We start from the raw sequence: 24265 nt of genomic DNA on the forward strand, positions 1-24265 counted from the left end.
ACTAGTAGTCAGAAGTAGATCCTGACTAGTAGTCAGAAGCAGATCCTGACTAGTACTCAGTCAGTGGCAGATCCTGACTAGTACTCAGCCAGTGGCAGATCCTGACTAGTACTCAGTCAGTGTACTCAGTCAGTGGCAGATCCTACAACAATCTTATTAATAAGAAGTATTTTTGGATGAAACCACTGAGAATCAATTCATCCTACTGCTCAGCAGTATTATTAATTAATTATCTCCCATTGATTCTGGACGGGTTTTATCTAAAAAAACTTCTCTTGTTAACAAAATTGTTGATGTGTGATCCTTAAAAGTATGAATGTGTAACTAACATCCTGATCCAAGGAACTTGGCAAAGCTTCTTCATTGATGGTGCACAGTCACTGCTGCTTAGCAATAACCATATTGATAACAGAGCACTCATAACAGCTGCCCAGATCCTTCCTGGCCCCTGCCTGTCACAGCACACAGCCAGCCACTGACTTGGTGCACTTATGCACTAGTTTTGCAGCAAATTATCTTTATACTTATAGACTACAGTTATTATTTAATAACCACTGACCTATCCTCAGTGCAAGATGTTGTCAATTGCCATTTGCGATTAAGTTCAGAGACAGACAGACATGATGACATCACTCCCCACCTGACACAGCACAAGTCCGGTCGTCCAGACCAGTAAAACCACCGGCACCCCAAGACTCAGGCCTCCAAAGCTAAAGTCCAATCCAGGAATGCAGACTGCTGTGCTGCCTGTCACTCACAGTGACACTGTGCGTGAGTGATTACTTTAAAAACTCCGACACAGATACAAGTCAGAGACTCTGACAGTGACAGACAGAGCCAGCAAACCAATCATCGCAGCCTCCACAGCTGCTTCCCTGGTAACAGCGCCAGCAAACCAATCATCGCAGCCTCCACAGCTCAGCTGCTTCCCTGGTAACAGCGCCCGCCGCTAGCAAACCATTCGCAGCCGCCCTCAACACAACATCTTACCTGGTAACAGCTTCCCTGGTAACATACCTGACGTCAGACCACAGTCTGAGTCAGGACGGACTCTTCTAAGCAGTCAGTCAGAGTCGAGTTGTTAAGTAGTCGACGCAGGTGACGGTCGCAGGCAGTGCTAGCGCAGGAAGAAAATTAGTAACTTCAAATACGGGACAAACCCCGTCCCGTATTGATTCAATACGGGACGCTGTATTTTAACCTGAAATACGGGACGATTCCGTATTTCAAGGGACGGGTGGCAACCCTACATCCAGCGCAAAAGTAGATTTTACAACAGAGAGGAAACGTATACTAAAGAGACTTCCAGGCTGGAACGCTGAGGTTTTTGGTGGCACTCAGAGGAAAAATTGCAGCCCCCTCCCCCCGGGAACTGGGCATTTAGAGATAACGTAAAGCTCTCCTTTCCACCTATGAACCATGAAGGCGTTATACCTGATTATTAAGGAACTTTTAGATGACTTTAAAGAGAAAATATACCATTAAATAGATACTTCTATTATACTGACAAGCTGCAGCGATTCTTTATGTAATGTGGGGACCATGCAGTTTAACAATGATTTGCCTCACAGATCGATCCTTACAGATCCAATCTGCCCTGCTACAATGTTATATACATCAGAGCTCCTTCTAACTACATTCACCTCGTAGCTTCATTAGCCAAAACATTCGAAAATTCCGGAATGACTGCCCTGAAAGTAGTTTAAATTATTTTTATAATTTTTTTATTTTAATTCTTGAATTGATCCTTGTAAAACATGTTTTGTTAATAAAATATTGTAGTGTAATAGAGTTTGAGCTGCTCTTTATCGTTTAGTCTAACATATCAACATATCGCTAGAACAATTCTTTTATATATATATATATATATATATATATATATATATATATATATATATATATATATATATATATATGTGTGTGAACCTTCTCCCAATCTCCTCTCCCCCCCTCCGGCACCCAGGAAGGACCCAGTTTTGTTTTCCCCCTCTTCAATAGCCTTCATATAAGGTTCCATTCATCAGTTATTATTGGTTGACCCAGTCGCCCATAGCAAAGGAAAATCACATATCTGTTTAAAGAAATATACAGATCTCTGAAATGGGAAAACAATCTGTAATTGTATATTAAAAGTTAAATGGACAGGAAACCGCAAAATTTTCTTTCATGATTTGGATAGAACATACACTTTTTAACAACTTTCCGGTTTATTTCTATTATCCAATATGCTTCATTCTCTTGTTATCCTTTGCTGAAGGAACAGCATTGCACTACTGGCAGCTAGCTGAATACATCTAGTTAGCCAATCACAAGAGACAAATGTGTGCAGGCACCAATCAGCAGCTAGCTCTCACTAGTGCGTATTCTTTTTCAACAAGGGATACCAAGAGAATGAAGCACATTTGAAAATAGAAGCAAACTTAAAATTACATGTTGTATCTGAATCATGCAAGTTTCATTTTGCCTTTCCTATCCCTTTAATAACTTCCAACCATTTAGAAAAAAAAAAAAGATTTTAGACTTCTCTCTATGTAGATCTTAAAGTTGAGTTGCTCCAAAATAATTTGGGTCAATATTCCCTTTACAAAATCAGAAATGGTGAGTATTTGGATTTCAATATTTTTCAAAATAATGTTTAATCTAGCAAATTAACCGTATTTATCAATTTGCCGTTATCTAACACATCTGCGTATTCTGCGTATTCTATAAGAATTTTTTTTTATCAGCTTGAAGAGAAATATGCTTCTTCAAGTTTTTATTTAGTCAAAACTTAACTTTACCCCAGCATTGATTATTCTTGGGACATGCTCAATTAATGTTGATTATTAAAACATAATATATTATGTTTTTAAATATTCTCTATTTTTGTTCATTTTAATTGAGAAAACAGTCTATATAAAGAACATATGTATTGTATACAAGCTGCTTAGGGTTAGAGTATCAAACCCACAATAGTGATTTGATACTAATTACAGTATATAAATGCCTTACAGAATTTCTAGCATTTGATGCAGTCCAAGGACATACCTCTTGTGTATGTTTATCTTACCTCCTTTGCCATGGCTAGTTAGGGGCAGGTATAAATGATTTCCTGCACTGATCTAGAACTGTGTAAAATGTTGCAGGCTTGGAGTTCTGGTCCCTGGGGGATGCACCCCACACTCACGCAGTAGAAAAAAAACAGTTCCAGAATTTAATTAAAGAAAAAGCATCAAAATTTAAAAAATGAAAGGAAATTATAACTCATGTATTAAAGGGACAGTATACACTCATTTTCATATAACTGCATGTAATAGGCACTACTATAAAGAATAAGATGCACAGATACGGATATAAAAATCCAGTATAAAACGGTTTAAAAACTTACTTAGAAGCTATTAGTTTAGCTCTGTTGAAAAGGTAGCTGGAAAGCCCACTGCAAGTGGGAAATAAGACCCTCCCCCTTCTTTTGCATATGAAAAGACCCTTTACACAAACAGGAGCAAGCTGGAGAATGTAGCTGACGGTATTCTCATAAAACTTTGGGGCTTGGTTAGGAGTCTGAAAATCAGAGCAATGTTATTTAAAAATAAGCAAAACTATACATTTAAAAAACAAAACAAAAAAACCCCCAAACTTTATGGGCTATATAAATAGATCATCTACAAAACATTTATGCGAAGAAAAATTGAGTGTATAATGTCCCTTTAAGCATAGTTACATTTTTCATGGTAAATTAACATATTTGCTTAAAATATATATTTTTAAAAAATGTATGTGCTGCTATTTTTGTAACAATTTGTATGTCAGGAAGATATTTCTGCTTCCCTAATGCCAAGTAATTTGCCAGTTAAATTCCCCATTTAAGAGTAAACTCCATACATGCACTTGGCTGATGCACTGCAAAGGGGACACCAGTGACATAATTTACTTTTTCTTTTTGCTTCCTCAGAAAAATTTGATAGAATTAACAGCATGAATGAGGAACTGCTGCTCAGACTGGCGCAAGGACGCACTGCACCTCAGAAGAGCCTCCACATACAAAGATTGCCAGATACATCAATTCCCCTGACTGATGAGTCAAACAATTCCGAAGTCAAAGCATGGCTGCAGGCAAAGGGGTTTGGCACAGTGTGAGTCCTCAGGCAGACATTCTTCTTACTTTATTTACTGATATATTATTGTCTGTTTTCTGTGTATCAGTTGCCTAAAGGGATATTGTACTACATTTTGTTTTTGTATTGTTCATATGAAAGAGCAGAATTTAAACATGCTGCCATTTTTCTTTTCTTTAAATTGACTGGCTAATAGGTATTTCCTGCTAGAGGTCATTGGCCAATCGGTACTTCCTGCCAATCCTCATTGGTTGAACTGCTGAACAGTCAAAAGTTGTTTTTTAAACATTGCACTATATACTGGGCCTTTCAATATAGTTGTTTCTATAAGTTCCTATGAGGTATACTTGTAGGACGTCTATCCATGGCCTATATGATAGCACCTTATTGACCACAAAATAACACACACTGTCCATTGTTTGGATGAAGACAGATCAGTCCCCTGTATATGAGGCTTAAATTATTTTAGGCAAATGTGTGTTGAGTGCAATGTGTTCAGTTTCACCTATTCCATTGCAAAGGAACCAGAAATGTTTGAGTTTTTCATGTCTAAACAAATGAATTTACCTTTGCATTTTCATTAGTTCTTCTTGGTTTTTCTCCTTCCTCTCTGGGGCAGCTTCAGACGTCTACCTCTAGCTATTAAGGAGACTTTGTACCTATATCCAGCACACTGTGCATATTTAATATGATTTATTCCAGTGTAATTTACAAACACATTTTACATTTTCGATAAAATACAATTTTTGGTGTAAAAAATGTTAAGATTTTTGATGCACCTTAAGAATACATTATTTTCCTCTGTATTTTTGTCTGAATGCTTCATTTGTTCCTTTAGCATAACTTTTGTAATGTATGTGTCTCCTTCCCATATGAAAATGCAGCATATGCCCTTTAGCGAGACACCCTATAAAGTAGCTTTATAGAATTCCACCAAGGAAATAGAATTACTGGCGAGTATTCATAAATAATCTCACAAGCCCAGAAGCCTTTTCAGAATCAGGCCCTTAGTGTTTGTCCTAACCACTTATTGACTAGATTACAAGTGGAGCGCTAAATATCGTTTGCCTGCAAGTGATATTAAGGCTCCATTTTGTAATACCAGTGTACGATAATGTGCCCTGGTGTTACAAGTAAATCGCAATGCAAAGATTGCTAGGAGCCTCGTTCTGATGCCGGCCTCAGAACCTCGTGCAGCGAATGGGGTAAGTAGCGCAGCGATGAGCAGCATTTTGAAATAAATATGAATATATACAGAATATATTTATGTTTAATGTGTGTATATACATATATTAACACACAAAAATATATATATATATATATATATATATATATATATATATATACATATATATATACATACACGCATTGCAGTGTATGAGAACACACAGTTCCCATAGACTGCAATGTAAAGGCACTTTTCAGTGCCATTTTATTTTCTAACAGCCCACTCCCACCAACTTTAAAGCCCCAAAACTGACTAGTGCAGTTTTTTTTGTTATTAAAAAAAAAGCTAGATTTTTTTTTTTAATAAAAAACTAAAATGCTCTCTAGTTTGAGGGCATTTGGGGCACTTTTAGAAAATTAACCAGAGATCGGATCTCTGGTTAATTTTCCGAGCGCTAATTTCTACCGCAAGCTCACGGTAGCAGTAACCAGCCACTTGTAATTTGCCCGTTTACGGAAACGCGATCATTTAGAGTTCCACTTGTAATCTAGCACTATATTGGAAAAGCTATTGCATAACTCATATACCCTTTCAATTAAGAATTTCTTCCTCAAATTAGTCCTGATCCTATCAGCCAACATAAGATCATGACCCATTATTCTTGTGTTAAATTTTTTTTAAAATGCTTTAATCTTTCTCTTTTATTAAAGAAATTCTATAGTTCCAGCAATACTGCTGTGGAATCAATGCAGTAAAAACATACTCAACAATAAAAAGACTGAGCTCAAATTTAAAGGGATATGAAACCCACATTTTTTCTTTCATGATTTCGAAAGAGCATGTCATTTTAAACAACTTTCTAATTTACCTCTATTATATCATTTGCTTCATTCTCTTATTATTATTTGCTGACAAGCATATCTAGATAGGCTCAGTAGCTGCTGATTAGTTGTTGCACATAGATGCCTCGTGATTGGTTCACCCATGTGCATTGCTATTTCTTCATCAAAGGATATCTAAAGAATGAGGCAAATTAGATAATAGAAGTAAATTGAAATGTTATTGGAAATTGTATTCTCTATCTGAATCATGAAAGAAAAATGTTGGGTTTAGTGTCCCTTTAACTTACATTTTTAATCCATTTTCCTCCATAATTAATCCTTTGTTAAAGCAGCCAGTTAGTTAGTATATTCAATTGCCTATGGGCACAACTTCTGATTGGCTGTACTGCCTGTCTGGTGAGAGGGGCACCCAGCTTCATGAAGATAAGAATTACTGAGATTAATAGGGTTGTTGGAACTTTAGCATTACTCTCAATTTAAATATTTTATTATACCTGAATTTATAAAGTGAATGGATTTTTAATATACCTGAATATATAAAGTGAATGGATTTTAATAAATATTTAATATACCTGAATATATAAAGTGAATGGAGTTTAATAAATATTTAATATACCTGAATATATAAAGTGAATGGAGTTTAATAAATATTTAATATACCTGCATATATAAAGTGAATGGAGTTTAATAAATATTTCCTTCTTTTGATTCTTAGGACAGTGAAATCTCTAGGCATTTTGAATGGAGCACAACTCTTTTCCCTCAGGAAAGATGAATTTAAGGCCGTGAGTCCTGAAGAGGGAGCCAGAGTATACAGTCAAGTTATGGTGCAGAAATCGCTACTCGAGGTACTTTGCAATAAGGCATCATTTTGTAAAGCAGTTTTTGAAGGAGTGTTAATTAAAATAACTTCTGGTATTGTACAAAATGATCAGGGAGTTATTGTTTTGCAAAATAAAGAAATTAAAATAAGAAAAAACTTGCTCATTTGAAGGCATTTATTAGCTTAAAGGGACAGTCTACACTAAAATTGTTATTGTTTAAAAATATAGATAATGCCTTTACTACACATTACACAGCTTGTACAACCAACATTGATATATTAATATACTTTATAACATTTAAACCTCTACATTTCTGCCTGTTTCTAAGCCATTACAGACAGCCATTTATAAAGTGCTTTTTTATTTGCTTATCACAACAGGAGACTGCTAGTTCATGTGGACCATATAGATAACATTGTGTTCACGCCAGAGGAGTTATTTAAGATTTAGCACAACACAGTACTAAATGCAAGTCAATAGATAATAAATAAAAAAGTCATGTGATCAGGGGGCTGTTAGAAGATGCTTAGATACAAGGTAATCAGAGAGGTAAAAAGTATATTAATATAAATGTGTTGGTTGTGCAAATGGGGAATGGGTAATAAAGGGATTATCTATCTTTTAAAACGATAAAAAATATATTGTAGACTGTTTCTTTAAATGTGTATGTTGTTACTTTATCGCAAACATAGGTGTACATCACCTTTTAAAGGGACATTTGTGTAGTATGATGATAATTTAACATACTTGTTGAGTATGGAAATTAACATACTAGTCACATGTTCTGAATGTATTAACACCTTGTTTGCTCCAATTGTTTTTCAATGGTGCAACTCCCTCCCAACTACTTGTCTTATTTAGGGAAGTCAATGTGTACTTTTTACTGTAGTAAATACAGTTAGCCACTGTGATTTTGTTAGCAAAATGTCGATTGTTTTGCTATATGTTATCTTATTACCTCTGCTGAGGCCAATTAGTGACAGATATAAAGCAGGGTTAGGCTTGCCAAGACTGAAATGTGCACTTCCAATTCTCTGAATTGGAAAAGCCACAATTTTGGGAGTTAAATTATAGGAAAAGTAAGCAAAATATTTAATAATAGTATCTTGTAAAGCTGTTTTTTTTTCTGTGTGCACACATCTAATTCTTTTTTTGTGTATTTTTTTACCACAGGATTCAAAGAAAACCTCAGAGCTTGAGGCAGTGATGGAAAGACAGAAGAGAAAGGTTGACACTGAAATGAAAAAAGGCAGCCTTTAAAAGGGACGTAATTACTTGGACTTCAAAACTGATTATATTTAAATTATACCAAAGAATAGATACATATAATATATATAAACTTATCTCAAAATATTATTATCCAAAAGCCAAGTCCCTGGAAGTTGTTTTTTACAACACAAGAATCCATGATTGCATTTGCAAAGATTGGTTACTTAAGATGATCAAAATGAGAGACTTGTTGGATACTCCGGAAGACATGAAATGCAATCACTTAACTTGACATTGAACAAATACCCTTGGTACCGAGGATCTGAGCTTACTACAAGGAGATAACTTAGTCACCCATGCCAGTGTTTCCTCTATCTAAAGGCTGACAGGGGACTGGTGACAGTTGGAGTTACAGTGTTTTAATATATACTATATGGGTTTGTAAAAAAAATCATTTTATTTGGTGTAAAGCTGTAATTAATACAGGTTTCTAGATGCCATACTATTAAGCTCTATTTTTTTTTTTTTTTTTAACATTTTGGAAAGTTGTTATATTTCTTTGGGAACTCTACACATTTGTTACTATATTTTTGTGCTTAAACCTTAGATGAAAAATGATAGAACACACACACACACATATATATATAATTTTGTAATATGTGACTTTGTGTGTGTATGTATGTGTGTATATATATATATATATATATATATATATATATATATATATATATATATAGATATATATATTTTTTCACACTTTAGACTACTCTTTTAGTCACTTTTGATTGTTAGTAACTAATAGCATGCACCACAGTCATTATTAAAGGGAAATGAAACCCATTTTCTTCTTTCTTTCGTGTTTCAAAAAGAGCATGCCGTTTTAAGCAACTTTCAAATTGACTTCTATTATTTAATTTGTTTCGTTCTCTTGCTATCCTTTGTTGAAAAGTATACCTAGGTAGGCTCATGAGCTGCTGATTGGGGCTGCACATATATTCCTCATGCTATTGGCTCACCCATGTGCATTGCTGTTTCCTCAATAAAAGATACCAAGAATATTAAACAAAGGTTTATCTAGGCAAGCTCAGGAGCAGCAGAGAACCTAGGTTCTAGCTGTTGATTGGTGGCTGCATATATATAGCAATTGGGATTGGCTCAACCATGTGTCCAGTTAGAAACCATTAGTGCAGTGCTGCTCCTTCAAAAAATGGATACCAAGAGAATGAAACAAATTAGATAATAGGAGTAAATTTGAAAGTGGTTTAAAGTTTTATATGCTCTATATCATGAAAAATGGGTTTCATGTCCCTTTAAATTGAATTAAAAATAAAACTTGTGCTATCTAAAATAGATGTATATCTTTATGTACATCCAAACAAATTATGTGACTTTTCTCCACATAAATCTGGAGCAGGGCACCCTGGGTAAGCATATGTAAATACAGTTCACAGTGCAGACAGTAAATGAGTGCATGTAGTGCCAATTTCAGTGTTGAAAAAGGGCTAAAAGAAGCCTTAAATGGATTTTAGAAAATGGGTTGTCTGAGGATTTCTGTGGAAAAAAGTCACCTTTTTATCAAAGATATGCTACACAATTATTTATATAACAAAATACTACTAATGGTGGAGGTTTTTGTTCTCTCACCTTTTTATTCACCAGTATATTGATGAAGGGTTTACACACACAAACACACATATATACTCACACACATACACACGTATACACACACATGTACACATATACATGCACATACGTATACACACATGTACACATACACACACACACACACACATATACACTCACAATTATATACACACACACCTATACCCACACACATACACTCACACAGATATACATATACACAAACACACATACACACACCTATACACATGCGCGCGCACACACACACACACCTACCTATACACACACACCTATACACACACACATATACACTCACACAGATATACATATACACACACCTATACACATGCGCGCGCGCGCACACACACACACACACACCTACCTATACACACACACATATACACTCACACAGATATACATATACACACAGATATACATATACATACACACACAGATATACATATACATACACACACAGATATACATATACACACACACACAGATATACATATATACAAACACACCTATACACATGCAAACACATATACACTCACACAGATATACATATACACATACACACACCTATACACACGTACACTCACACAGATATACATATACACAAACACACCTATACACATGCGCGCGCACATACACACCTACCTATACACACACACCTATACACTCACACAGATATACATATACACACACCTATACACATGCACGCACACACACACCTATACACACACATACCTATATACATACACTCACACAGATATACATTCACACACACACACACACACACACACACACAGATATACATATACACAAACACACATATACACACATGTTATAGTGTTGCAAGATCTGTCCAGTTTAGTGCAGGCTTTTCTGACAGAAAATGGTCAGTGCCAATTATCTGAATATATGTTATTGTTTGTTTGTATGTTGATTGTTGAACTATTTCTCATTTTCTATTTAAATGACTGTCTGTATAATTCCCTATTTAAATGCTTAATGCAAAATTAAAGTGCTCAGTTTTGGGCTGTATATTTCTATATCTTTTGAATCATTATTTCTAATACAATTAAATGTTGTGCTGCAGAGAGAAGTCACTGATATTCCTATTTGTTAGCTATACATAAACAATCAAATAAAATTATGTAAAAATTATATTTGTTTGACAGTCACAAACTTGTGCAAATTATAATTTACATAATTTTGAATCAACATGTATAAAAATGTGCGAGCAACAAGCTCAGATAATGGGGACATAAAAATGTGACATTTACCATTATGGAAAAGCAGATGGAAATCAATTCATTTACATTTATATCATATTCCTGCGATTGTATATATCCTTAAAGGACCAGTAAACACAGCAGATTTGCATAATCAACAAATGCAAGATAACAAGACAATACAATAGCATTTACTCTGAATGTCAAATGAGTAGTAGATTCTTTTCTAACACATTTCAGAGTTATATATATTTCCACTCCCCCTGTACCATGTGATAGCAATCAGCCAATCACAAATGCATATACGTATAGTCTGAGTTCTTGCACATGCTCAGTAGGAGCTGGTGATTTAAAAAAAGTGTAAATATAAAAGACTGTGCACATTTTTTTTAATGGAAGTAAATTGGAAAGTTGTTTAAAATTACATGCTGTATCTGAATCATGAAAATGTAATAAAACCTGAGTGTCCCTTTAAAGGGGCATGAAACCCAAACCTTTTCTTTCATGATTCAGATACAGAAGTTTACTTATATTATCAATTTAGCTTCATTCTCTTGGTATCCAATTCTTAAAGGAGCAGCAATGCATTACTGGGAGCTAGTTGAACACTTCGGTAAGCCAATGAGAAGGGGCATATATTTGAAATCACCAATCAACAGCTAGCTCTCAGCTCTTAAGACTATTTATGTATGCTTTTCAACAAAAGATAGCAAAAGAACAAAGCAAATTAGACAGAAGTAAATTGGGAAGTTGTTTAAAATTGTTTGCTATATCTAAAACATGAAAGAAAAAATGTAAGTTGTGTGTCCCTTTAACAACAGGGTATTATATATTATATATATAAATGTAAGTTGTGTGTCCCTTTAACAACAGGGTATTAGCTTCTTGCTATTTGGAGTTATGTAGAAACTTCTCGATGACTCATATTCCCTCTGCCTACTGGCTTCAGTTCTGTCTCTATCTGGTGGTGTACGGTAATGTGGGCTGTATCTGCTTATTGATACAGTATCTGCATATCATGGCACATGGAGAAAATGGTTCCAAATATACGTCATTAATTCTACTCATTCCTTATAGCTTAATTTGTGTTGTCCCTTCACTTGTATTTATGGATCAGCACTAATATGTGTGGGGATTTATTTTCTGTGTGTAATACACTTATAGAGTCAATCTCAGTATGTGTTAATTGTGCAAAGGGTTAAGGGCAGTGCTTAAAGGGGCATGCAAAATAAATATTTCATGATTTAGATAGAGCACACAAGTTTAACATTTTTCACCCTGCTTCTATCTAATTTGCTTTGTTCTCTTGGAATCTTTTGTTGAAAAGCATACCTAGGTAGGTTCAGGAGCTGGGAGCTAACTGCTGATTGGTGGATGCACATATATACCTCTTATCATTGATTACCAATGTGCTCAGCTAGCTCCCAGTATCACTTTGCTGCCTCATCAATAAAGGATACCAAGAGAATGAAGCAAAATTGATCATAGACGTAAATTGTAAAGTTGTTTAAAGCTGTATCTGAATCATGAAAGAAAATATTGGGTTTTATGTTCCTTTCATGTGCAGTTACCACTACTGTTACTTTGGCATTTTACTCATATTAGGGAGCATCTGGCTTGCCGTGTTGTCAATTTAAAGGGACACTGAAACCAAATGTTTTCTTTCGTGATTCAGATAGAGCATGAAATTGTATGCAACTTTCTAATTTTCTTCATTCTCATGGTATCTTTATTTGAAATGCAAGAATGTAAGTTTAGATGCCGGCCCATTTTTGATGAACAACCTGGGTTGTTCTTGCTGATTGGTTGATAAATTCACCCACTAATAAAAAAGTGCTATCCATAGTTCTGAACCAAAAAAAAGTTTAGATGCCTTATTTTATTCAAATAAAGATAACAAAAGAACAAAGAAAATTTGATAATAGGAGAAAATTAGAAAGTTGCTTAAAGTTGCATGCTCTATCTTAATTTTTAAAGAAAAAATTTGGGTTCAGTGTCCCTTTAATGTATTACTAGTTTAAAAGAACAGTATATAGATTACACTGAGAATATATCAGGAATTAAGCACTTTATGTTAAATATATGCATGCACTAAGAAGCAAGCGTAACCCAGGTTCTAAACCAAAAATGGGCCGGCTCCTAAGCTTTACATTCCTGCTTTTTAAATAAACATAGCAAGAGAACAAAGAAAAATTGATAATAGGAGTGAATTAAAAAATTGCATAAAATTGCATGCTCTTTCTGAATCATGAAAGACAAACATTGTGTTTAGTATCTAAATAGTGCTCCACTCATAATGTTGCAGAGGATGTGTAATTTGCTCCAAGACCAGATGCGAAGGTAAAGTAATTTGCTTTGTTCTCTTGGTATCCTTTATGGAAAAGCATACATAGGCTCAGCAGCAGCAATGCACTACTGGGAGCTAGCTGCTAACTGGTGGTTGCACATATATGACTCTTGTCATTGTCTCACTAGATGTGTTCAGCTAGTTCCCGGTAGTGCATTGCTGCTCCTTCAACAAAGTGTATGAAGCAGATTCCTGAAAGTAATAAAATGTCCCTTTAACTGAAATCTGAAGGTCACTGTGTTGACTTCCCCCATGAATATTAAGGTTCCAGCATTCTGCAACAACCACTTAAAGGGACATAAACGTCAAAACTAAACTATGATCTAGATAGAGTGCCATTTTAATGTACTTCTATTATCCAATTTACTAACTAGCTAACACCCAGTAGTGCATTGCTGCTCTTGCAACAAAGTATACAAAAAGAATGAAGCCAATTTGGTAATAGAAGTTTAGAAAGTTGTTTACAATTGTTTGATCTATCTGTATCATGAAATAAAAATAGTTTTATGTCCCTTTAAAGTTAAATGGAGGGGGGGTCATAAACATAAATAACAAGATTAAAGGGATATTCCAGCCAAAATTGGAAACCACGTGGGTGCAGTTCGATATTGAACAGAAGCAATTTTGTAATATACATGCATTAGCAAAAATGCTTCTAATAAAAGCTATCGCTGTTTCAAAAGTGTATTTAGGTATGCGCCGTGCACCAGCATTTTAATCACAGCACTTGCTCAGAGAGCCTAAGGTGCTTGTGCCATCTGGTAATGACTCAATTTGTTAATTGCTGACAGGATACAAGCCCCAGTGATGATCTGAGCAGCTGCCTCATTTAAAATGTGGGTGTAGTGACAATATCTAGCTATGCTTCACATGCACGTGCAGAGAAAAATGTTAACACTAAAACAGTGATAACTTTTACTAGAAGCACTTTTGCTAATACATGTATATTGCAAATATGTTTCTATGCAAAGATGTAATTAATCTATGTGCATTTAGATTTTGACTGGAATGTCCCTTTAAGTGAAAACTGTGTATATTTCCAGCAAATACGAGACGTGTTGCCTGATCTTGTAGCTGCACCCTTTTTGTGAGGTGGGAATGATGTGTTGATCATTTCACCTGTTCTGTGTGGCTTTGTCAAATTACACTACCTTAGTAGGATGAGACTGAACAGAAAAACATGAAATCTCTTTTGAAGGGTTACTAAAGACAAAATGTAGCCACCAATCAGCAAGCGCTACCCAGGGTTCTGAACCAAAAATGGGTTGGCTCCTAAACTTACATTCCTGCTTTTTCAAACAAAGATAGCAATAGAACAAAGAAAAATGTATAATAGGAATAAAATAGAAAGTTGCTTAAAATTGAAAAAGAAAAGAAAAAATGTGGGTTAGTGTCCCTTTAAGAATAATTGTAACACCTGTTTTGTGTAACCTAAGGCCCATGATCATTATGCGGATCTGCAGTGTTTTTTTTATTTTTTCCATTTCCCCCCAACTTTATGGAATTCATTAATTTTATTTTTTTTGCCAGATTTTCTCTGGGGCTACCAAAAGCAATTTATGTGCAGCATTTGAATCTCAACCCAAACCAAGCTTGTCCATATAACTGAGGAAGAGCAAGCCCCTCTTCTTTCCAACTGACCTTCCTGCCCTTTCAAAAAGGATGCAAAATATATCTCCCTGGGTCTGTGTTTATCTGTAATAGCACAATAAATGCCTTATATCTTGCATGCTTATACTGATATATTGTTGGACTTCCCTGGTTTAAGACTGGAGAACTTAAACAGTATGTTTATTGCAGCAAAAGAAGCATAACAAACACTTTGAGATTATAATATTAAATGATTAATTATGTGTAGTCATTATTGTGTGGACTTCAAACCCTGATAAACAAAAACATAATTTATTTTTAACTGATAAATTCCTTTTTTTCTTGGTGGTAAGAGACCACGATTCATTACTATTGGGAATTAATCACCTAGCCACCAGGAGGAGGCAAAGACACCCTACACCAAGACCTTTAATATCCCTCCTACTTCCCTCACCCTCCCAGTATTACGTCTAGACAAGAATAGGAGGAAGAAGAAGGGTAATAGAGAAAAGAGGTGCAAACTAGAACTACTGCAACTAGAGAAAAATTGGGCAGTTTTGTGGACTCTCACCCCCAAGTAAGAAAGCAATTTATTAAGTAAGCATAAATTATGTTTTCCTTCTTATGGTGGTGAGAGTCAACAATTCATTACTGTTTGGAACTAATACCCATGCTGTGGAGTCAACAAAACAATGAGTGGGACAAAAGGAAAGGCAGGCACATATTTACCAGAAACTACAGTTTGAAGAACGTTCCTGACAAAAACTGCCTCAGCAAAAACATAAAAAAATATTCTTTGGTAAAATTATTATCGGTTATTTGTAGAGCGCCAACAGATTTCGCAGCGCTAATGTGCAAAGATGACCAAAGGCTACAACCTTCCAAAGTGCCTCGTTCTTGACAGCCCAAGAAGTAGACCCAGAACAAGTAGAGTGAGCCTTAATACATATAGCCGGTACTGTCCCGCCTCAAAGTAAGCTCTGTGAATCAGACTCTTCAACCAAGAAGCTAAGGTAACAGAAGTTGCTTTTTTCCCCTTTCTTTTTTTTTTCTTAACCCTTACACTTCCCAGAAAACAAAACAAATAAATTGAAAAAATCGTTGAAAGTCTTTAGTTACCTGTAGATGAAACTTCTCTTTTGAAGATTTTAGATATGGGCATAAGAAACTATGATAACACTTGAATATGTTACGTATGAATAGGTTCAAAGGGATGAAATCTTAAGACCCTTAGGACCAGATTCAAATGCAATGAAGGAGAAAAAGGCTTGACCACAGGTCTAATTCTAACCAAGGCCTGAATATCTGGAAGATGAACCCGCTTCCTGTGCAACAAAAAGAAAGCACTGAAATATGACCCTTCAGAGTGCTGCTGGTTAATAGACCCTTATCAAGGCCATCCTGAAGGAACTGCAAAGTTCAATGAATTCTAATTGAATGCCATGAAAATCCTCTATCTGAACACCAAGAAAAAAATATATTCCACGTCTTATGATACATTTCTAGTGACAGACTTGTAAGGTCTCTATTAAAGAATCAGAAAATTCACTTTGAGATTGACTGACTGAAGATCTTGATTACTGGACAAGATCTGCTTAACACATCCTGGGGAGCCAAGCATGAACTATTATGATTGCTGACATTTGTTCTTGTTTTTTTTTTTTTTTTTTTAATTATTTTTATTGAGGCGAAGTAAAGTACATATATATACAGTAATAATGTCAACTCAGCAATACAAGAAAATACAATCAAAAAAGAAAGACCAAAAGCAATAACAATAAAAACTGGCAATCATTGATCCTATATCATTCATAGTCTTTCAGGAGCATGCCAGAGTAAAACAATAATCAAAGCCTCTTATTTTTCCATTATTTATCAATAATATTCTGCAATTTATATCTTCAGAGTAGATAACAGATAGAGTCTACATAACAGAGCCCTTTTGATCTGAGTAAAGGGAGGGGTGCGGGGGAAGGGGGAGGAAGAGAGAGAGAAAAGAGGAGAAAAAAAAAAAGGGGGGGGGGATTTTTTTATTTTTCCCTCCTTTCTTCTCCTTTGGAGAGGAGAGAGGGAAGGGGGAGAACTTAGAAGAGACGTATAAAATATTCAGGACCTAGCTATACCATAGTCCTAATATAACTATTTCAGAGTATCTAAAATGGTATATTAATTGATTTATTTCTTGTGGAGTAAATATTTTAATGAAGGCCGACCATTTTTTGAAAAATGAAGTTACCTCCTTTTCCGAAGTTAGAGATACGTCCATTTGCTCAGTAATACATTGCTTTTTCATAAAATTTTTGATTTCCTGAATACTAGGTATTGAGGGGTCTCTCCACTTTCCAAAAATTAAATTCCTCGTTGCCAGAATGGCCCCATTCCTAATTTTTTCTTGATCCGAGTTTACTGAGGATTCTACCAAGAATACCACCCCTGCCAATGAGAGAGAGAGAGTCGGAAGCTTCAGTGTGTAAATTAGCCAAAATTCTACCTTTTTCCATAGTTGCCTAATCCTCGGGCAAGACCATATCATATGGACTATGTCCACAGCCGGAAAGGAACACTTAGGACAAACATTAAAATTATAATTGTGCCATTTAAACCCTTTAAGCGGGGTGTAATATGTTCTATAAAGTAGTTTAATGTGTGATTCCCTCCAGTTTGTAGATAGTGTGGATTGGGCTACAGTGACTATAGATTTTTCCACCTGTTCTGCCTCGATGACTAAATCTGGTTCTAATAGGTTCCACTTTTGAGTTATCTGTTGAAGATTAAGTGCTCCATCTTGGATAATCAGCAGATCATACCAACACGATATAGAAGATAATTCATTTTTAGCCAGGATGGGCCAATTATCTAATTTCCCCCAAGACCATCCGAACTTCCGTATTAACGAAGCTAGGTAGTGTCTGGCTTGGAGATAAGCAAAGAAATCTTTATTGCTTATATCAAATTCCTGTTTCAACATTTCGAAGGTTTTGACCGAAGCAGAACCTTGATCTATGAGTTGGGACATAAAAAGGAGACCCTTTCTCTGCCAAGTTTGAAATACTTGTGTTTGAATACCTTCCTGGAATTCTGGATTGCCACATAGCCCTTGAAACCTTGGAATTGTTAAATCAATGTTCAGTTTACGGCCTAATTTTTTCCAGGCTTGTATGACCGTAAATATTGATTGAATACCCCTCACGCTTTTGGGAATTAATTGTGTCGGACAATGGATTAAAGCTGAGGGGTTATAAGGGAAGATGATGCTTCTCTCCAGGCTATTATTAGTAAAATAATCCTTGTTAAGAATCCAGTCTATTGCAATGTGTGAAAGGAAAACCAGGTTATATTTATTAAGATCTGGGAGAGCCATTCCACCATACCTTTTCGGAAGGTGGAGTTTGTTTAGAGAAATGCGAGGTCTCTTACATTTCCAGATAAAATATCGCAAGGCCCTATTTAGGCTCTTCCAATCTCTAACTTTTAGAATCACTGGAATATTTTGAAGAGGATAAATAATTTTAGGTAGTAAGACCATCTTAAAAAGAGCAATACGCCCCGACAGGGATACTGGAAGATTTTGCCAGTTTATCATATATTCTTTAATTTTGGCTAAAATAGGGGAAATATTCAGGTTATACCATTCTTGTGGGTTTAAAGAAATATGGATCCCTAAATATTTAAGATGAGTCGACACTTCCTTGAAAGGTATCTTGTCAGTTGAAGCCTCATTTTTCCTTACCCATAATAGCTTAGACTTAGAAACATTCAGTTTATAGCCTGAGAAGGAGCCAAATGCATTGGTTATCGAAATCAATCTTGGGATATTAACTGCTGTGTTAGACATGTAAATTAGCACATCATCAGTGTATAAGGCAACTTTTGGTTCCACTAAACCAATCTTTATCCCTTGAATCCTCTGTCTAATTCTAAGGGCCAATGGCTCAATCGCTAAATCAAATAAAAGTGGTGACAGGGGACATCCCTGCCTTGTGCCCCTTTGTAAATTAATTGGATTGGATTCTAGTTTGTTGACAATCAATCTAGTTGTGGACTTGGTACAAAGGTTCTTAATAAAAAGAGGAAAATTATCTTTAAAACCAAATCACAGCAAGGAATTGATAATGTGCTGATGAAAAACCGAGTCAAACGCTTTTTCTGCGTCTAATGCAATTATTGCTATATCAGATTGGTTTTGGTTTATGGTTTCTGGGCAGTTATAGAAGTAATCCAGAACCAAGCATAATTCTCTAATCTTGGCTGCCAGATTACGCCTAGATATAAAACCTGCCTGATCCTTATTAATAAGATCCCCTATCACTTTTTGGAGTCTTTTAGCTAAAATTGATGTTAATAACTTGTAATCCGAATTAAGTAATGCTATAGGTCTGTATGACTCTTTATTCAGGGGGTCTTTCCCTGGTTTCACAATTAATGTTGTTATAGATGCTGTAAAAGACATAGGAATGGGTTGATTATCGATAAAGAAGTGATTAAATATTTTTCTTAGATGAGGTGTTATAATTGGGGAAAGGAGCTTGTAAAACTCATTAGGGAGAGAGTCTGGGCCAGGTGATTTATCCAAGCGGGCTTCTTTAATTGCCAAGGTAATTTCTTGGTCAGTGATAGGGGCATTCATTTTACTCACGGCTTCCTCCTTTAAAACTGGGTGGTCAAGTCCTTCCCAGAAGAGCTCTGAGACTACTTCATCTGATTGCCTGTGTGAATAGAGATCTCTATAGTAGGTGCAAAAGGCATCCATAATTTCTCTCGGATTTTGGAGTAAGGTTCCTTGTTCTGAGAGTGAGTCGATAGTAGAGCTTCCCTGTGCGTTCTTAACTAAATTTGCCAATAATTTCCCTGCCTTATTCCCATACCTGTAAAATTTCGCTCTCATTTTATAATCCTCTTGGATTGCAACATGTAATAGGAGATTATCTCTCTCTCTCTCCTCCAGTTTATTGATGTTGGTTGGGATAAATATTTACTATAGCTGTTAGTAAGTGCACTCAGAGCTTCATTCTCCCGAAGAGCCGCCTTCCGCTTATAATCCACCATATAAGCAATAATTTCTCCCCTCATTACGGCCTTACCAGCTTCCCACAATATATTTGGGTCATTGACAGTATCAGCATTTAGATTAAAAAATTCATTCATTCTAGCAGTCAGCCATGTCTTGAATTTTATATTTTTTGTTAAAAATTTAGGGAAAAAAAATCGTCGTGTAGTAGACCTTTTTTCATTTAGTGGTATTTTTAGTATAATCGGAGCATGATCCGACACAGTGATTTGCATTATCTTTGATATGGCCCCAATTCTCAGCAAATTGTCACTTACTAGGAATAGGTCAATTCTGGAGAAGGATCTTACACTCTTAGCCTTACATGTAAACTCCCTTTGATCTGGGTTGTGAATTCTCCAAATGTCTCTAAGGGCTAGGTTTTTAAATAGAGTTTTAAACATTTTACTTTCAAGCTTGTCCCTTTTGGCCAAGGTTTTAATGGATTTTTGCCTGTGCCTATCTATCTGGGCCTTAGGAGTCATATTAAAATCCCCTGCCATGATTATGTAACCCTCACCTATTTGTAGTATTTTAGTTTGGAGTAGTTCCCAAAAGCTTTTTTCAAAGTTATTCGGGGCGTATAGGTTGCATAGCGTAAGAATGGAGCCGGCCATTCTAATTTTTAGAATCAGAATTCGGCTTTCGGGATCTCTATATTCTGATAAAATTTCGTAGGGGTTATTTTTACCCAACAGAATGGCTACGCCCCTCTTTCTGCCTATGCTTGGCGTAAAAAACACTTCACTTACCCATGAAAACTTTAGCTTTACAGATTCTTCTGCATTTAAGTGTGTCTCTTGTATGAATGCGATATCTGAATTAAATTTCTTTAGTTGAGAGATTATCAGCTTTCGCTTCATTGGAGTTGAGACCCCTCCAACATTCCAAGAAGATAAAGTCAATCTTTTTGCATTAGACATGGTTTGACCTCTTTTTCTTACTGTACCCCTCTAAGGAAAACAGAGAGCACAACAAAGGAAGACACAGAAGAGAAAAAAAAAAAAAAAAAAGGGAAATTTGTTCCCCCGCACCCCTCGTCTCCAAGGTATTGTTTAGTCAATGTTAACACCTGAAGAACATTAAAACAAACAATAAAAAGCGCTGAATGCAGATAACAGTTACGTATTGATAATATCATCAAAACAACTTAAATTTAGTCTTTAAGACAGTTAGACCGGTAGCTTAAGTTACTTAACCACTTTTTCTGCAAAAAACTTTTCTGCCTCTGGGGCAGTGTCAAAAAAATACGTCTGGCCCTGGAATTCTACTTTCAGCCTAGCCGGGTAAATAACCAATGCAGTGAGACCCTCCTTAATCATCCGGCCACAGATTGGGGAGAGCTCCCTTCTTTTCAGGGAAGTTTCATAAGCGAAATCTTGAAACACTAAAATTTTGTTCCCATCCAAAAGAATAGGAGCATTCTTGCATGAGAATTGCATGACCTTGATCTTATCCTGAAAGTTCAAGTATTTCACAATTATAGGTCTAGGTCTAAATCTATCATCATTTGATAGGGGGGTCTCCCCAATCTGTGGGCGCGCTCAACCATTAGGGGCAAAATTTCTTGGGGAATCTTTAAAAGTTGAGGCAAGATTTCAGCTGCAAACTGCACTAGATCTGTACTCTGAAAGGTTTCTGGGACCCCTATTATTCTAATGTTATTTCTTCGGGACCTATTTTCTAGGTCCTCGATCTTATTCTGTAACGCTTTGAGGGTTAAAGAATGTGCCTGCAGTTTGGTATCATGTGTGATCGAGTGATCTTCAAGGTCAGACACCCTTTGCTCTGCTTCTTGAATCCTAGTTGAAAATTGCTTAACTTCCATAGATAGTGTATGCAGATCTTGTTTTATTTCCATTCTAAGCGATTCAAATTTGGGGTTCAGAGGTTCTAAGATATCTTTTACAATTATTTGTGAATTAATAGCCTCTTTTGACTTTGTGACTAGATCTGATTCTGAGTGTAATTCAGCTGTAGTTTCAATTATATTTTTGTTCTTCTTGTCTCTGGGTCTGGAAGCCATGGTTGGTGAACAGTGTTTATTTTGTGCAGGTGAGTTTAGGAATTTATCCATAAGTGGCAAATTTAAAAAAAGAAAAAAACTTTGTGCAGCAATCAGTGATAAAGGAGAGAAAGGAGAGATAGGATAGAAGGATGGGGAAGAGAAAAAGAGAGAAAAAAAAAAGGGAAAATTTAATTACCCGAAAAGGGGGGGGGGAAGAGGAGGGGGGGAGAGAGGGAGGGGAGAAAAGAGAGGGTTATTAGTGAAAGTGAGTGTTTGTGAGGAAGTGGGGTGGGGAAGTGCGTGTGAGAAAGAGTGGAGAGGAGAAAAAAAAAAAAAAAGGGGGGGGGGGAAGAGAAGAGGGGGGAGGAGGGGAGAACCCCTCAAGTGAAGAGTGTTAAAAAAAAAATAAAGCCAAGGATTCACAGGCTCAAAGAACAAGAAGTTATTTCTTCTGGGTTTAAAAAGAGGAACAATTGGACAACCTTCGTTAACAGTTAGATAAATTAAGGAGCTTTAGGGTGATCCGAAATTAGGTTTCAGGTATGTGATCCCTCAGCTTATCAGAATAACAAAACTCTGATGCACAAGCTTAAATCTAATAATTAGGGCCCTTACTTGTTAATGCACTTTTATTCAGGTTCAGATCTAGGTAGTAGCCCTAGCCCCTTTTTTTTTTTTTTTTTTTTTTTTGTTTACAAATAAATTCTTATTTATAAGTATTCTTGTTTATATAGCTTGCACTGGGTAACAGGACTTGTACCTCTTGAGATGTTATTTCTTTCCAGTCTTTACAATGGAAAAGTTCTCAAACTAGTGTGTTACATACAGAGTCGATCAAAAGTACTAACTAGCTTTAATCAGAACTTAAGTCGTAGCAATTATGCCTCACTACTCCTTCACTTAGTCCCCAGGTTAAGTTTGTCTTAACCCCTTGTCTACTTCTCTTACCCACCTGTCTATTCTCCCTCTATGTTTCTTGGGCCTTAGCTAATTAGGTGGGGAAAGAGAGAGAAAATATATAGAAAATAAAAATATACTTCCTTTTCTCTCCTCACCCCTCTCAATTCAGAAACAATTACTTGAACAAGGCTTTAATAACAGGTGTGTAGGAGTTGATGTTAGTTAATCGCTACATTTAACACCCTGCAAAGAATTCCATATATACATAATGGCAATATCCCTTTTTTATTTTTAATTAATTCTGTACTTGTTGGTATTCCTGCTTGTATAGAATCTAGTAGGTAATAAGACCAGCAACTCTTAGGGATAGCAAGTCTGAGTGTTTTTACAATAATTTACAATGGGCCTCACAAAAAGGGTACCTTTGTATCACAACTGAGTGTGTTGTTTTAACTTATTTTAACTTTAACATTTTATCTATTTTACCACTTTAAGTATTAATATCCCTACAGTGATTTAGTAACAAGTAATGAGTCTTTAGTTATATTAAAAAAAATATTCTGTAACAATTAGCAAGCTTTAGTTCAAGAGGGTTAGTAGGGGTTAGTATTGGTTATATACAACCCTTCTAGGGATAGATTAATTATAACAACAATATTCATAATAATAAAAGCAGTTTTTAGCCAAGCATTTCTAATATAAGTTAGTCCTCAGCATAACATTCATAGCGAAGTTAGAGGAAAGATAATCAGCCTTGGTATCAGAATAGTTAGTCTAAAGCAGTTAGTGTAACAACAGTCACCATTAGACAAATTAGACACAGCCAGAGTAAACTTAATCTATAAACTTGCAGTTCCCTTAGCATGTATTGATTGAGGTGCCATATGCTCACTGTAGCTTAGGGTAGCGCCAAAGTAGCATTTTATGCCCCCTTAAGCTGAGAGCTGGAAGATGTTTCTTTGCAAGGAGAAAGTTACGTCAAGTAAGTGAGCAGAGTAAAGCAAGCAAATTATGGCTAAGCACTGTTAGTATAGAGCAGTCTAGGCTGGATGCAACGTCTCCCCACGACTGCTGGGGCACCTGGCGCGTAATCTACCGCCAAGGACTAGTTGCATGGGAGAAATGAGCAGGTCTAGTGCAGCACAGCCTCATGCACAGGCTCCTCCTCCGGAACTCCCAACGTTATGCTGAGAGGCCTCAATACATTTGTTCTTGTTTGATGTGAGCAATCACCAGGGCCGGATTTACATCTCAGGTGCCTGTAGGCACAAAAACCTGAAGCCCCCCCCCAAAAAAAAAAGTGGGGAAAAATAAGTACTTTTTTATTATTTAGGACAACTAAAAATAAATATTAGAT

At 36.0% G+C, this 24265-nt stretch overlaps 1 protein-coding gene across 2 annotated transcripts in view; it reads left to right on the forward strand.

Annotated features, from left to right (window-relative positions):
* Positions 1 to 10833, forward strand: part of EPS8L1 (EPS8 like 1) — a 190044-nt gene extending 179211 nt beyond the window's left edge. For both annotated transcript variants that reach the window (XM_053690709.1, XM_053690710.1), the window contains 3 exons: positions 3932 to 4112; positions 6820 to 6952; positions 8102 to 10833. In XM_053690709.1, the coding sequence (XP_053546684.1) occupies positions 3932 to 4112; positions 6820 to 6952; positions 8102 to 8188 (401 nt within the window). In that variant the 3' untranslated portion in view covers positions 8189 to 10833. The remainder of the gene's footprint in view (positions 1 to 3931; positions 4113 to 6819; positions 6953 to 8101) is intronic.
* Positions 10834 to 24265: the final 13432 nt, after the last annotated feature.

Source organism: Bombina bombina, chromosome 8, assembly GCF_027579735.1.
Source record: "Bombina bombina isolate aBomBom1 chromosome 8, aBomBom1.pri, whole genome shotgun sequence".
Taxonomy (NCBI): domain Eukaryota; kingdom Metazoa; phylum Chordata; class Amphibia; order Anura; family Bombinatoridae; genus Bombina; species Bombina bombina.